Source organism: Engraulis encrasicolus, chromosome 10 (genome assembly GCF_034702125.1).
Source record: "Engraulis encrasicolus isolate BLACKSEA-1 chromosome 10, IST_EnEncr_1.0, whole genome shotgun sequence".
Lineage (NCBI taxonomy): Eukaryota > Metazoa > Chordata > Actinopteri > Clupeiformes > Engraulidae > Engraulis > Engraulis encrasicolus.
In genome coordinates this window covers 9,292,098-9,307,097 of record NC_085866.1, presented here as the reverse complement: position 1 = coordinate 9,307,097, position 15,000 = coordinate 9,292,098, and the positions used below count along the sequence as shown (strand labels likewise).

Below are 15,000 nucleotides of genomic sequence, written 5' to 3'. Positions count from 1 at the left end.
GTACTGTATACATCAGTGTATGGGAGGAGGAGGCAGGATGTCCTTTATGTACTACATCTAGGCAAGGATTGCCTTTCTTCAGGGACCCATGATTTTACCATTGTAAGCTTTGGTGACCCAACTGCGCGCGCGCCTGCATGAGAGGGAGTCACATAATACTCTCTGTTTCCTGCGAAAACTCATTTTTGTTATTTTATTCCACAATTCAATTATAGAATAAATGTTTAATAGCACTAACATGTTTTGCTTCTATGCATATATTAGTTAAATGCTTTGTCATTTATTCAACATGGGCTATACATGATATTTAAAATTAAATCCCTTAAAATCAAGAGGGCTTCGCGACCCCCTGTGGATCTTCGGTGTCCCACAGGTTGGGTCCCGACCCATAGGTTGGGAACCACTGCTCTATTCCACTGAACTACTCTACTGAACTGGATTTTTGGCATAGCGTATTTTAATAGCACCACCAGATACACCACTATATTATGATGTTGTTCTAGCCTGATTCTCATCTACTTTCAAATCTCTTTGAGACTTGGTCTGACCAAGAGCATAACAATTAACATTTCCCAAAAGGCATGGTTGACCCACCTCCCTTAGTTTGCTAATGGTGTGTTTGCTTCCCAACAAAGTGGGAGGAGTTCCCGTTTTTTCGATATTTGTATTGCTCATGGCCTGACCAGAAGCAACGCTGAAGGTGTTGCGTCACTAGGAGGGCACAGACTGGCTAGTGTTGGTCTAGATTCTTTTTTCATGCAGTCTTGGTAACACTTCAGGGATACATCTATTAGCACTAATACATATAATGTGCCTGTATAAGTAACTTGTAAGGCATGTACAAAGCAAAATCAAACATTTGTTAGGCATGTATTCGCAAATGTCTTGTTCATGGACAATAAGGGATTTATTACCAATTTAACCTTAGTAACGACCTAGTAGGCCTTTGCGTTTGCTTAGTACATGCCTTACAAGTTACTTATGCAGGCATTAACATTGTATGTATTAGTGCTTATAGATGTATCCCTAAAATAAAGTGTTAACGCAGTCTCTTCAGGTTATCTATTCCTGCATCCCAGATGAATTGCACAAAACAGCAAATGATTTGGTAAATAAACACACATGACGTAAACGCAGGCGTGCATGGATGAAAACAAACAAACAAAAATCGCCATGGGCAAATATCCACACGCATTGAAACATGTCTACACACACACACACACACACACACACACACACACACACACACACACACACACACACACACACACACACACACACACACACACACACACACACACACACACTCTGAGAGCCCAGATTGATCCCCTGTGCTTACTGCGTGTTCCAACACAGGAGCCATCTGCATGGCTACCGCCATATGGGTCAATGCTGAGAGCGTGTGAAGCTTCACAACCTGCCAGTGGTACAGACTGAGAAGCAAGCACACGCCCGCACGCACACACACACGCACGCACGCACGCACGCACGCACAAGATATACACAAACAATACAAACACACATACGGGCCCACACACACGGGCGTGCGGGCACGCACACGTGTGCACGCATGCACATACGCACACACACACTAGATATACACAAACAATACAAACACTCATACACACACAAGGGCATAGACACACACACGGGCCCACACACACACAGGCGTGCGGACACACACATGGGTGCTCACACACACACACACACACACACACACACACACACACACACACACACACACACACACACACACACACACACACACACACACACACACACACACACACACACACACACACACACACACACACACACACACACACACACACACACACACACACACACACGCTACAGTTGCACATGTGAACACATGCCTAAACTTGAAATGACCAGATACCAGTGGACACTTACCTGTGGGTACAACTTAAAAATAAAAAATATTTTATTGACATCCAGGTCATCAGCAATCAGGTCAGTGCAGAGAAAATGAAGCAGAATAGTCAACTATCGCCCCAGAACTAAAAATAAATCAATATTTAGGCCATGACTGCTCACCAAAAGCATCTTAGGCTAATTGACTGAATTACTGAGAGGTGGCAGGAAGGTCTTGCCAATGACACTTTATACAGGAAATACACACCTGCCTTGAGAATGTGTGCGTGCGTGCGTGCGTGCGTGCGTGCGTGCGTGCGTGCGTGCGTGCGTCCAGATAGAGAGACAGCGAGAGCGAGCGAGAGAGAGAGAGAGAGAGAGAGAGCAGAGAGAGCACACACATTATGTGTATACTGTATGTATTAATGAATAAGTACATGTTTACTGTATAAATTAATGAATACATGTTTACTGTATTGAATTAGTACATGTTAACCATATGTTATGCTTTGGCAATACATTTCCTTTTTGTCATACCAATAAAGTCAATTGAATTGAATTGAATTGAATTGAATTGAGAGAGAGAGAGAGAGAGAGACAGAGACAGAGAGAGAGAAAGAGACAGAGCGATAGAGAGCGATAGAGAGAGAGAGACAGAGAGAGACAGAGAGACAGAGACAGAGACGGTGGTGACGGTGACCGACGTCCGTAAATCAATAGTCTGCACCTCAGATCTCAGTAATCCTCGATCCATCTGCAGCGCTTCTTGTTTACCCTCTCTGTATTTCATTACACATCGATGCCAAACAACCCTCCAGTCAAACGCAAACAGACACATCTGAGGCCCAAGAGGACTGGCTTACTTCACTTGCATTCCAACAGTCCAAATTGAGAGGCTTAACTGAACCCGATATTGGCCCAGTGCTGCCAGCCTTGCTATGCCACAAATATACAAACATACAAATATGTGGCCTGCTGGGGAGAGAGAATACTTGCATGCATTCCAATATTCCAAGACGGGGGCTTAACGCGCCCTGATATTGGCCCAATGCAGGCCCAACGCTGGCCCATATCCATGCCAGACTGGTAAGTCTTATTAGCCAACACTTCAGACAGCTGAGCTGTCACTGTCTCTGGAGATGTTGACTTGAGATTACTCTAAAGCACAGATACGGTCTCTTACACTTCCACAGATCCTTATTTCCACAGTTATTTTTCTCACTTTCGCTTTCACAAAATACAGAGAAAAGCGCATGTATTGTACATATACAAAACCTCAAACAGACAACATACATAAGCATAAACATTTTGTAAACGGCTTACCACTTGGACCCTGGCCTTTGGTCACTCATTGGTCTGTGTGTGTGTGTGTGTGTGTGTATGCGCGTGCGTGCGTGCGTGCGTGTGTGTACCTTGAACATCTGCTTGACCTTCTGTCGCGGCAGGTTGACGTTGAGCTTGTGCAGGAGCTGCAGCACCTCGCTGATGCTCAGGTTGTTGTCGCCGTTCTTATCCGCCTCCTTGAACGTCTGCTGCAGCCACCTGACGCGCCGGGGGTCAAGGCTCACAACAAAACGTAGGCACAGGCACACTAAGGGTGCATCCCAATATGTGTCCTTGCCTCCTCCACTTGTGCTTGTCTCCTCGTCCCTCCTCCTGACCCCTCCTCCGTGGAGAAAACGATGAAGTTTCCCAGCTGTCAGCCTAGCCACAACAACTTTTGAGGGACTGCTTTTCATTCACCATCCCAATTGCAAATGAGAATATAATGCTGTTGTCAGTGATGTCATCATGACGAGAAGTAAGTGGAGGAGGCAAGTGGAGGAGGCAAGGTCACATATTGGGATGCACACTAATCCTCAATGCAGGCACACTCCTCCTCAATGCAACACTTTACATTACATTACATTACATTACATTGCATTACATTACACTTGGCTAACGATTTTATCTAAAGTGGCTTACAGCTATTTACAGGGTATTGGTCACAGTCCCAGTCACAGTCCCAATGTGGGGTTAGCCATGGATGGAGGTAAAGAGAGATGGTAGAATTGGAATCCTATCATCCAAAGATCACCTCCCTAGCCATTCGGTCACGGCGGCCACCAAAAGCATATATTTTCCCTCCTCCCATAATTCATGGTACTGCACTTTTGCCGTTGTCCCCCCCACATCACACCACAACTTTTAGAAGTGTATTCTGTGGACATTTTGGTTCTTAATAGGACGGTAAAGGGTGAGACAGCAAATGACTTAGAGAAAGGACAAAACGGGAAGGAAAGGTACTGTATACTAGCCTGGTCCTGACCATCCCATAATACTACCATTTCATTTCGTATTTATGGTCTGGCATTTGTTTGCCCTGAAGCGATTGCAAGAAGCAGGAAGTTTGCACTCAGTTATGGTTTGAAATTATTGGACACCTCTCACCCAATCGCCGGCAGTTACTCAACAACAACATAGCGCAGACCAATGACTGGCCGAGATGTGTACGTCATTGTCACTAGCATCTTCCTCCTTTCGCCCCCACGTGGGACGCTTATTGGCTGTTTTCTGGGGGGGGGTTGCGTTGCGATCAAAATCCTACTGCTCCAGGCACTCCACAGAGAAGCACTGACAGACTCGTAGTGGAGCCAATCCTTTTGGCGGAAGTACATAGGATGGCTCGCGAGGCTAACTGTATACTCCACATCACAAAGAACACCTCTTCAGAGATCAGTGATCACATCACGCTGTTGGTTAACCGTAGGAGACACTTATTTTTAGGGATGCACCGATACATATTTTTTCACTTCCGATTTGATCTAGATATCTACATTTGGATATCTGCCGATACCGATACTACTCCCATCCTATACCAAAACCACATATATGCATGGGTTTCAACTTGAGGTAGGCCCAAGTAGACTATTTGGTCAGAAAAAGAAGTCAGAAGAACAATAAACCAACCAAAAGTAAAAAGTAACAAGCAAAAAAGTAACAATCTCATCCTGAAAACTAATATGCAAGTGAAATTAACATTACACCTGGCTCAATGTCCATATTTCCGATACTTTGGGAAAATTCGGATCCGATCCAATCTCTGAATTATGTTGATATCTGAACCCGATACCGATACACCAATACCGATATCCCATCCCTACTTATTTTGTCCCCTTCCATGCACATATTATGCAACTTCCATGGGCCTTCTAAGGTTTTAATATGTGGGGGACTAAGGTAATGGAGATTGTACTGAACTTGCAAGGACCTTGCAAAAGGCAGTCTGAAAAACAGGGTACCAAATCAGTGGCTTCCACTCTATGCGTTGCCACTTTCACACCACACAGATAATTTAAAGAGTATTCTGTGGACAGGGTGAGACAGCAAAATGACTAAAAAGAATACAGGGCAGAGATCTGGTTTCATCCCTCAGAGTATTCACCCCTACTTACTGAACAGAAGTAGCGCCGAGCCCATTCATGCTGCATTGTCGTGTGACACACAACCAAGAGGTTAATTTGTTGTTTGACATTTGTCATATTTTGTTCTAACAAGATGAACCTTGGCAAGCGCCCCTTACTTAAACCCTTTGCAAGACACCTTCCAATTACGCAGTGGCCCAGCATAACTTTTCAAAGGGAGGTTGTGACTGTGAACGTATAATGAGACAACCAAAAGGAGCAAGAGACAAATCACCAGTTGCAGTCTCCATCCCAACCTCCTGGCACTGTGTGAGATTTTTAGTTGTTTATTTCCAGAATTCATGCTGCCCATTCACTAATGTTACCTTTTTCATGAATACTTACCACCACCAAAGTCTAAGTATTCATTATGACTGGGAAAAATTGCACTTTTCATACATGAAAAGGGGGATCTTCTCCATGGTCCGCCATTTTGAATTTCCAAAAATAGCCATTTTTAGCTGCAAAAATGACTGTACTTGGAGCATACTAGAAAATATTTGTTTATTACTTAGTAAACTTTCATGTAAAGATCAAATTTGGCAATAGGCAGCCCAGTTTCAATGAGCAGCATAGTTGCAGTACCCTTTTTGACCATTTCCTGCACAGTGTACCTTTAACATTTAGTCACTAAATACTAGTGGTGTCAACTATCATCGATTCGGCAATGCATCGCAATGCGGGCTAGGACAATTCGGTAATCGAAATGCCAATGCCATAATCGATGTGGAATGTTTCTTCAAGTTTCAATCAAGTTTTCAAATCGAATCGAATTGTAAGGGCATTGCCCATGCACACCACTGTACACTAAACACTACTACTAATAATTGAACTCTAATATTGTTATTAGAGTGCAACATAAATGCATTAGTCTGCATGCTGCAAGATGCTATGCGGTGACACAGCAAATGGAAACAAGTAGAAATGGATGACAACAGCTGCTGGCTGTGACCAGAGGTGGGTGGGTTTTCATTCTCTTCTGTTGCAGAGTGTGTTTCTCGGTTACACAAGAGCAGGTTGCACAGCTCTGCTCTGCTCCGCTCCCCTTCCATGCCTGAGAACCAAGAAGAGGAGGGAAGACGGGAGCAGGAAGGAGAGGAGAAGAGATGAGAGGAGAGGGGAGGAGAGGGGAGGGGAGGAGAGGGGAGGAGAGGGGAGGAGAGGTTGGGAGAAGAGAAGAGAAGAGAAGAGAAGAGAAGAGAAGAGAAGAGAAGAGAAGAGAAGAGAAGAGAAGAGAAGAGAAGAGAAGAGAAGAGAAGAGAAGAGAAGAGAAGAGAGGAGAAGAGAGGAGAGGAGAGGAGAGGAGAGGAGAGGAGAGGAGAGGAGAAGTACAAGCTAAATATAGCTCGAAGATCCAGTGTGGTAGAGCGTCCTGATTGCACTATGTGGAAGACTACTCTTCCCCCTTCCTTCCTTCCTGTTCTGTCATGTCAGGCACTCCTCATGGCATCCTCTAGAGCAGTGGTTACCAACCTATGGTTCGGGACCCAACCTATGGTTCGCCAAAGATCCACAGAGGGTCGTGAAGCCCTCCTGATTTTAAGGGGTTTAATTTTAAATACCATACATAGCCCATGTTGATGACAAAGCATTTAACTAATATATGCATAGAAGCAACAAAATGTAAGGGCTACATTGAATATTTATTCTATATTTGACTGAAGACGAATTGAGGAATAAAATACTAACTAAAATGAGTTTTCGCAGGAAACCGAGGCTAGCATGTGACTCCCTCTCGTGCAGGCGCTCGCGCAGTTGGGTCACCAAAGCTTACGATGGTAAAAACATGGGTCCCTGAACAAAAAGGTTGGGAACCACTGCTCTAGACCTCCTCTCAACCCTCCTGTACCAACCATGTTCCCACAGATAATCAGAGCCTTCCGGAGCTGAAAATATTATTCCCATGGGCACAATGTAACACACATGCGTTTTGTTTAGTGAAAGATGACAACAATGTGTGCTTGTGGTTGTAGCATCACACTTTGTCGATGATGTGGTTCACATAATGGTATGACTGTGGGAGCAGGCAAGCAAGCTCTTGGCTTCCCGACAAGGGATGGCCAGTCTGAAAAGACATTCACTCACTCACTCATTACTACATTTCTTCTCCATCCTTAGCTTCTCTCTAGCCACTGCATTCCCCTCCTCTGACTATCCGTCTCCATATTTTCCCCCATTGCTTTCAAAACTCTTTGACACCTTTTGTACCACAGCTCCTTTCCTTTGCTCTCGCATTGGCTTTCATGTCTTGGGCCACTTCGGAATGTATGAATTCCCCCGTCTCTCTCGGTCTTTCTGTCTCTGCCCACCTCCCAGGCATATATTTTTTTCCATTTTTCTTCTCTCTCTCTCTCTCTCTCTCACACACACACACACACACACACACACACACACACACACACACACACACACACACACTGACGAACACAAACACACACACACACACACACACACACACACACACACACACACACACACACACACTCACTCACACACTCACACACACACACACACACTTAAAATAGGGATATCTGTCCTTGTCACACACACACAAACACACACACACACAGCTCTTACAGAAGGGAGGGATATCTGTCCTCTTCCTCATATCCCTTCATCTGTCATGAGCCCATCTCTGTCCCTCACTCTCTCACCCATCCCCCCCCCCCCCCCTCCCTCCCTCCCAGCTTCTGCTCTCTTTCACTCTGGTGCTGTTTCCACGTAGCAGGATATTTTTTTAGCAGGGTTTTTTTTTCTCCTGTTTAGGTGTTAACGTAGCATGTGGATTAAAAAAAATCCTCCTTTGTAACAAATGTGTTTCAGCCGTTTCCTGCTTTTTTTTACCTGGATTTTAAATATCTGCTACGTGGAAACGGAAGGCCAAAACCAATGCAAAACCAATGCCACATAGGAGAAAAAAAATATCCACATATAAAAATATCAAGCTACGTGGAAACAGCACCTCTGCCTTGTGTTCCTTCTCTAGCGCTCACTGATCTTTTTTTCCCCATCAACAGCTTTGTGTCCGAATCACTACCTCTCTTGTCATCTCTCTCTCCACTCCTCAACTCTCTTTCATCCTCCCCACTCCTCAAGTCTACATCTCACTTTTTCTTCCTTTCTCTTCTCCATCAGCACTCCTTGTCTTTCCTCCAATCTCCGATACACCCGCCTCTTACTCTATCGCCCATCCTGACTCATTCACTGCCTTTTCTTGTCATCTCTCCACCTGTGAACTCTTTCACCCACCCCCCCCACTCTCCTTCTCTCACCCCCTCCTTATTTTTCCAATCTCCAATCCACCCATCTCTTCCTCTATCACTTGTCCTCTGCCCCCCCCCCTCTCTCTCACACACAAATACAACCCCCAACACACACACACACACACACACACACACTCACACACACACACCCTCTGCCTCTCATGTACACCCCTCCTTTGAGTCCACACACACACACACACACACACACACACACACACACACACACACACACACACACACACACACACACACACACACACACACACACACACACACACACACACACACACACACACACACACACACACACACACACACACACGTCCTCTGCCTCTCATGTACACCCCTCCTTTGAGTCCATCCACAATCTTATCCTTCTGTCTGCACACAGGGCTGGACTGACCATCTGGCACAGCGGGCATTTCCCGGTGGGCCCCGCACCCTCTTCCGGTGGCCCCCGCACCCTATTTTCAGATATGTAAAAATAAATAAAAATAAAAATAAAAATAAAGATCTTAAAATAGGGGCCCACTGGTGAGTCAGTTCTGCGCCACTAGTTATGAGGGGCCCCCCTTTAAGACAAAAGTGCCCGGGCCTTATTTCTCCCCCAGTTCCTGCCCTGTCTGCAAACCTCTCATCCTCCTCTTCAACATCACTTCTTAAGTGAAAGGGAATGATTGGAATCTGCTTTTCTTTCAAGTGCTTACAGGATCGGCACGACACCCCCACCCGCACCCCCACCTTCCCTCCTTCTCTCGATTCATTCAATTATTTCATTTCACAACAATTCCAAGCAGCTGAATTGGGATGACTGAGTGAGCATGATAAAGCCTTGCCAGCCTTGCCACAGACATTTTGACAACAGCCACTACAACACCGATGACTGGATTTCCTCTGCCATCCCTTTTCTCTCGCTACTCCTTCTTCCCCATCTCCCTCACTTTATCTCTACCTCTTTTTCTTTTTCTTTTTCAGCTCCACCTCTTTTCCTCTGGACTTCTATTACTCTCACTCACACCGTGTCAGGTCTTTAATGAAACTGAGGGTTTTGAACACCTTATATTGTTAATGCTTTCAGAGAAACACAAGCTCTATTGAACAAATTCAATCCAACAAGCGCGCACGCGCACACACACACACACACACACACACACACACACACACACACACACACACACACACACACACACACACACACACACACACACACACACACACACACACACACACACACACACACACACACACACACACACACACACACACACACACACACACACACACACACACACACACACACACACACACAAACGTAAAGTACAAATAATAAAGTACAAAACTTTTGTGCACAGTATGTGCATACAAAAACATGCACACACTGACAAAAACACATCCACGCACACACCCACATCCAGTACTGTACATAAAGACACAAGGACATTTCAACATTTAGAGTCTATTTGGCGGTTATCTAAGCAATGTGTGGACTTTACACCTCGTTTCACTCTCCCACACAATGTCTCTACTGCCTCGTGTGAAAGGGTTCATCCGAGGCAAATGTAACACCTCAGTGTCTTCAGCAAAGCAGATTCAGCACCAAACACAGGGGGCTGGACGGCTCGATAAGGCCATTAAAAAGGGGGTTTTACCAGCAGGATCCTCTCAGTCTCGGCTGGACACGACAATTAAGAAGTCTAGCAAACTCCTGGGTGCTGGGTTTTAATGCCTCTGTCGGAATACAAACATGGAACCTGTGCTTAGCTTCTCAATACTAGCTTTGGTGCAGCAGAGGTAATATGCCAGAAGACAGTCATGTACGCTGGAAGTGTGGTAATTTTAATACAACTACCATATAAAAAATAATGCTTTTTCAGAAAACAAACATGAATTTGGAGCGCTTCAGGGTCCTTGGTACTTATTGGCGTACGCACTCCCGAACTTATTTAGGCAAGGAAATCGGAGGGACTCTAGATTTTTATAGTTATTTGATGTGTATATTAGTTTACTAAGATGCCTACAAATGTTGGCCTACTGATCATTCTTCAGGGCATATCCATAATTCCTTGCTATAATGCCTGAGCAGCTTGTGTAGTATGACATCAATAAAATATGAACAACTGTACATATGACAACTGTAATAGGAATAGGACCTCAGACATGCAGCTATATTTGCATTCATGCCTGCATTTTACTGTATTTTAAGGGCATCTTACAGACAAACATTTCAGCTCTATATAATTTTGAAATAAACCGAAATATTGTTAAAGCGTACTGCATCCCATGAGTTATTGGCAAATGCAATGCCTTATCAATGTGGGAAAAACTGAGAATCCTCAAGCAATGCCTTATCAATGTGGGAAAAACTGAGAATCCTCGGTAACACTTTATTTTAGGGATACATCTATAAGCACTAATACATACAATGTTAATGCCTGCATAGGTAACTTAACTTGTAAGGCATGTACTAAGCAAACGCTAAGGCCTACTAGGTCCTTACTAAGGTTAAATTGGTAATAAATCCCTTATTGTGCATGAACAAGACATTTGCGAATACATGCCCAACAAATGTTTGATTTTGCTTTGTACATGCCTTACAAGTTACTTATACAGGCATATTGTACAGTATGTATTAGTGCTAATCCCTAAAATAAAGTGTAACCGAATCCTCAAGCTTTCTAGTGATGACTATGTGGAGGTGTCCTTTTTAGCAGTGGCTCTCTATGTCCTCCGTGGCGGCGGCGATGACTGTCTCCCTTTCTTTTTCGCCTCAGTGGACTTGCAGCACTTTCTAAAGATTTCTCTCCATAATGCATCTCTCGCAGTGCCAACCCACAGGCAATCACTGTGGGCACCACACTAAGCTAAGCCAGGCTTACTATGCCATGGTGCGCGCGCATGCACAGACACACGCACGCACACGTGCGTACACACACACACACACACACACACACACACACACACACACACACACACACACACACACACACACACACACACACACACACACACACACACACACACACACACACAACACACACACACACACACACACACACACACACACACACACACACACACACACACACACACACACACACACACACACACCACTGAGACATTAGGTGTGGGCTTTGGCAAAAAAAAAACCATCCGCTCTTTGTTCTTGTTCGGCACTTTTTTCCAACCCTACTGCTCAGCTCAATCATGCTCCCTCCCTCTACTTTCTCTCTCTCACCACGCTCTCGTTTTAACTCTTTCTACATATCGCTCGCTCACTCGCTCATGAATTCACAGACACTCTCGCTCACACACAGGCATTTTCCTCAAATGGGTCTATCGATTGCTGCAAATGCCAGTGCAGATCCGTGGCAGATGGCACCACCCACTGGGTCTCTCTCTCTCTCTCTCTCTCTCTCTCTCTCTCTCTTTCTCTCTCTCCTCATCTACCCATGGCCCTCCCTTAAAGGCAGGTTTTCGGAGAGAGGGATGGGGATAGGGGTTGAGATAGCTGGAAGGTAAAGTGGGGTGGCAGATTTTCAGCTTCCCACGGCTCTCCTAAAGCAGGGTACAGGAGCGGGATCAGTAGGGTTGGAGCAAGAGGGTGAGGTGGGATGGCTACCCAAGGCTCTCCGTCCTAACGCACCAAGGCAGCCTATAGAAGTGAGCTGAGGTGTGCTGGTAGGTGACGACGAGGCAATTTAATGCGGACGTAAGGTGCCACGCCACGTCTCCTCCACCTCTCCAATGGCAGGCTATGGGAATAGGGTTGTTGGATTTGGAGGAAGATGGTGAGTGAGGTTAGCCTCGCACGCCATCCTACGTACTTCCACCAAGACACTTGGCTCCGCACTACGTCTGGTACCAGACTTTTGTGAAGCGATGTTGACCGGTAGGATTTGCGCCGGTGTTCTGACAAACAGTCCTACATTGTAATTTTATCCTACAGTACGATGTTCTGTCAGACATGTCTGTTAAACGGTCCTACATCGCCATAGATAGACGTCAGACATGTTTGTTCAACAACTTATAAGTTAAAACCTGATTTTTCCGCAAATATCCTTCCTGCTTCCTGCAATCGCGTCAGATCAAACAAAGTCCAGACCATGAATACGAAATGGAAATGGTAGTATTATGGGATGGTCAGGACCAGGCTAGAGTGAGGTGGATAGAGGATGGATTTAGGTGCCAGATTTTCACAACAACTCCAGTTTCCCCTAAAGACAAGTCAAGGGAGAGGGCCTGTAGGGGTGGAGGGAAGGAGGGAGGGAGGGAGAGGTGGGTGGAACATGAAGTGGGGGTGGCAGATGGGTTTTTATTCCTCCCCCACAACCATTTTCCGAGAGAGAACCCCACAGAGACAGATTCCATGCTGCCGGTATGTGTTCCGATGACACTGTCACACAATCCAGAGGCAACGGCCGGAACTCAGCTGCGGAACGCTATAGCGGAACAAAGGCACAGGAGGGTTCTGAGTTCTGAGAGAGAGAGAGAGAGAGAGAGAGAGAGAGAGAGAGAGAGAGAGAGAGAGAGAGAGAGACAGAGAGAGAGACAGAGAGAGAGACAGAGAGAGAGAGAGAGAGAGAGAGAGAGAGAGAGAGAGAGAGAGAGAGAGAGAGAGACAGAGACAGAGACAGAGACAGAGACAGAGACAGAGACAGAGACAGAGACAGAGAGAGAGAGAGAGAGAGAGAGAGAGAGAGAGAGAGAGAGAGAGAGAGAGAGAGAGAGCGGGAGAGAGTACAGGCTACACATATCCCACGCTGCATAATGGGCAGTGGAAAGACAGAGCATCCCTGTGGGAAACTCTTCATGCTGTAAAATCTTCAGGCCATCACAGAGTCTGGCTATGCAGGAGAGCAGCTAGGCCATTTTTTGCAGAGTTTCATTGCAGGGTAACACAAAAGAAATAAGATGTTCACATCGCATTGCAAGCTTCGCAAGTTTCAAACTTTTGGAGGAGCACACACACACTGTTCAAAAACACACATAGAGTACACGCACAAAGCTAATTATCTCTAAGTACCATTTCCTCCCACTCTCGTCCTCTTTAGCAAGGAAGGGAATGGAGTGTGTGCACTCCTACTCAACAATCCCGGCTTAACAGCATGGAAGAGACATTGAGTTAATTGCCATTAAATTACTGAATTACACGCCATTGATTTGAATGAGGCAGGAGTGGGGATGGACAGTAGACACTTATGATCCGTCATATTACAGTACCTTCAGAGATTTTGATAGGAAGGTGAGATGGGACAGCCATGTAATCGTACATAGAAATTAACGGTGAAGATTCGTAACGCAAATATGGCGTCTACTCGCACATCTCCCGCCTTTCTGGTAACAAGAGCCAATGTGCCTGCTGAGCTGCGGTGTCAGTGATCCAATCATCTGGCTGCATCGGCGCAAGCGAAACGATGCGCATGCTCAGTTGTGAAAAGCCGTTGTTCTCGTGCCGTTACGGAACTACTGCGCCTGCGCTCTGTCCAAAAAAAAAACGTGAGAAAAGTGGCTTAAAAAGCTTTGTTTTGACTCGTATAACACAACCAAGCAGTCTAGATTGGTCAGTTTTTCACGGTGGTTTCAACCATATGGTTTTCACAACCGCTGGGTTCTTCCCCGTCCTATACTCAGTTTCCCCCTTCATTTTTCCCATTGACCCTCATATCTGGTCTACTTAATCGCGAAATAGCACTCCGAAGGCGTCAACAAGATGGCCGCCATCTGTCCTGTCTCGATCTAAACCGTCTCTGGTACCTTTTCCAAAGAACGATGTGATTCTATATGTTCACAATTAGGGCTGCACGATGTCAGAAAAAAAAACGATACTCGATAACACTGTTATTAACAGCATACAATACCTCGATAACGCTATTTAAATGACATTTAGAAATATAGCCGAGTGCTTTTTTCATCACTAATTTGTCGGCCTGTGTGCGGGGCCGTGGCTTTGGTCATGGTGGGCTTCTTGCGCATTTGTTGATATTCAGCTGGTGATTGGACTGCACAGAAATGTTTCACTTGTTAGTGATAATAAATTTATTTCCGTGATACACATATCGCCACTCTTGATATCGCGATATCGATACATTTTCGATATATTGTGAAGCCCTATTTACAACTAAAGCAATTCCAGAGAATTCGTAGCAACATTCTGGAATCATAAATGTAATTCTGCAATGAGCATCACTGCACCCTGATCTTATTTGCGAGGACGGCAAAAGTTTGCTTGAGTGGGTCTCCTGGACAAACGGCTTTCGACAAGTGCCTACGATGCAACATCCCACAAACCATTCATCAAGTATGCAAGCCGACTAAAAGTGGCAGCCCCGCCTGAACAGTCTGCTGCCTGGGCACAGGTCTATTTATGTTGGCGTAGCCACTAACGCCACGCGCCAATCACTTCACATTAACCATGTACG

General features: G+C 45.4%; 1 protein-coding gene across 1 annotated transcript in view; it reads right to left on the bottom strand.

Moving 5' to 3' along the window:
• plch2a (phospholipase C, eta 2a) overlaps positions 1-15,000 on the bottom strand; it is a 343,556-nt gene that overhangs the window by 75,997 nt on the left and 252,559 nt on the right. Inside the window, exon 5 of the mRNA XM_063207996.1 lies at positions 3,288-3,417. Coding sequence (XP_063064066.1) covers positions 3,288-3,417 — 130 coding nt within the window. The remainder of the gene's footprint in view (positions 1-3,287; positions 3,418-15,000) is intronic.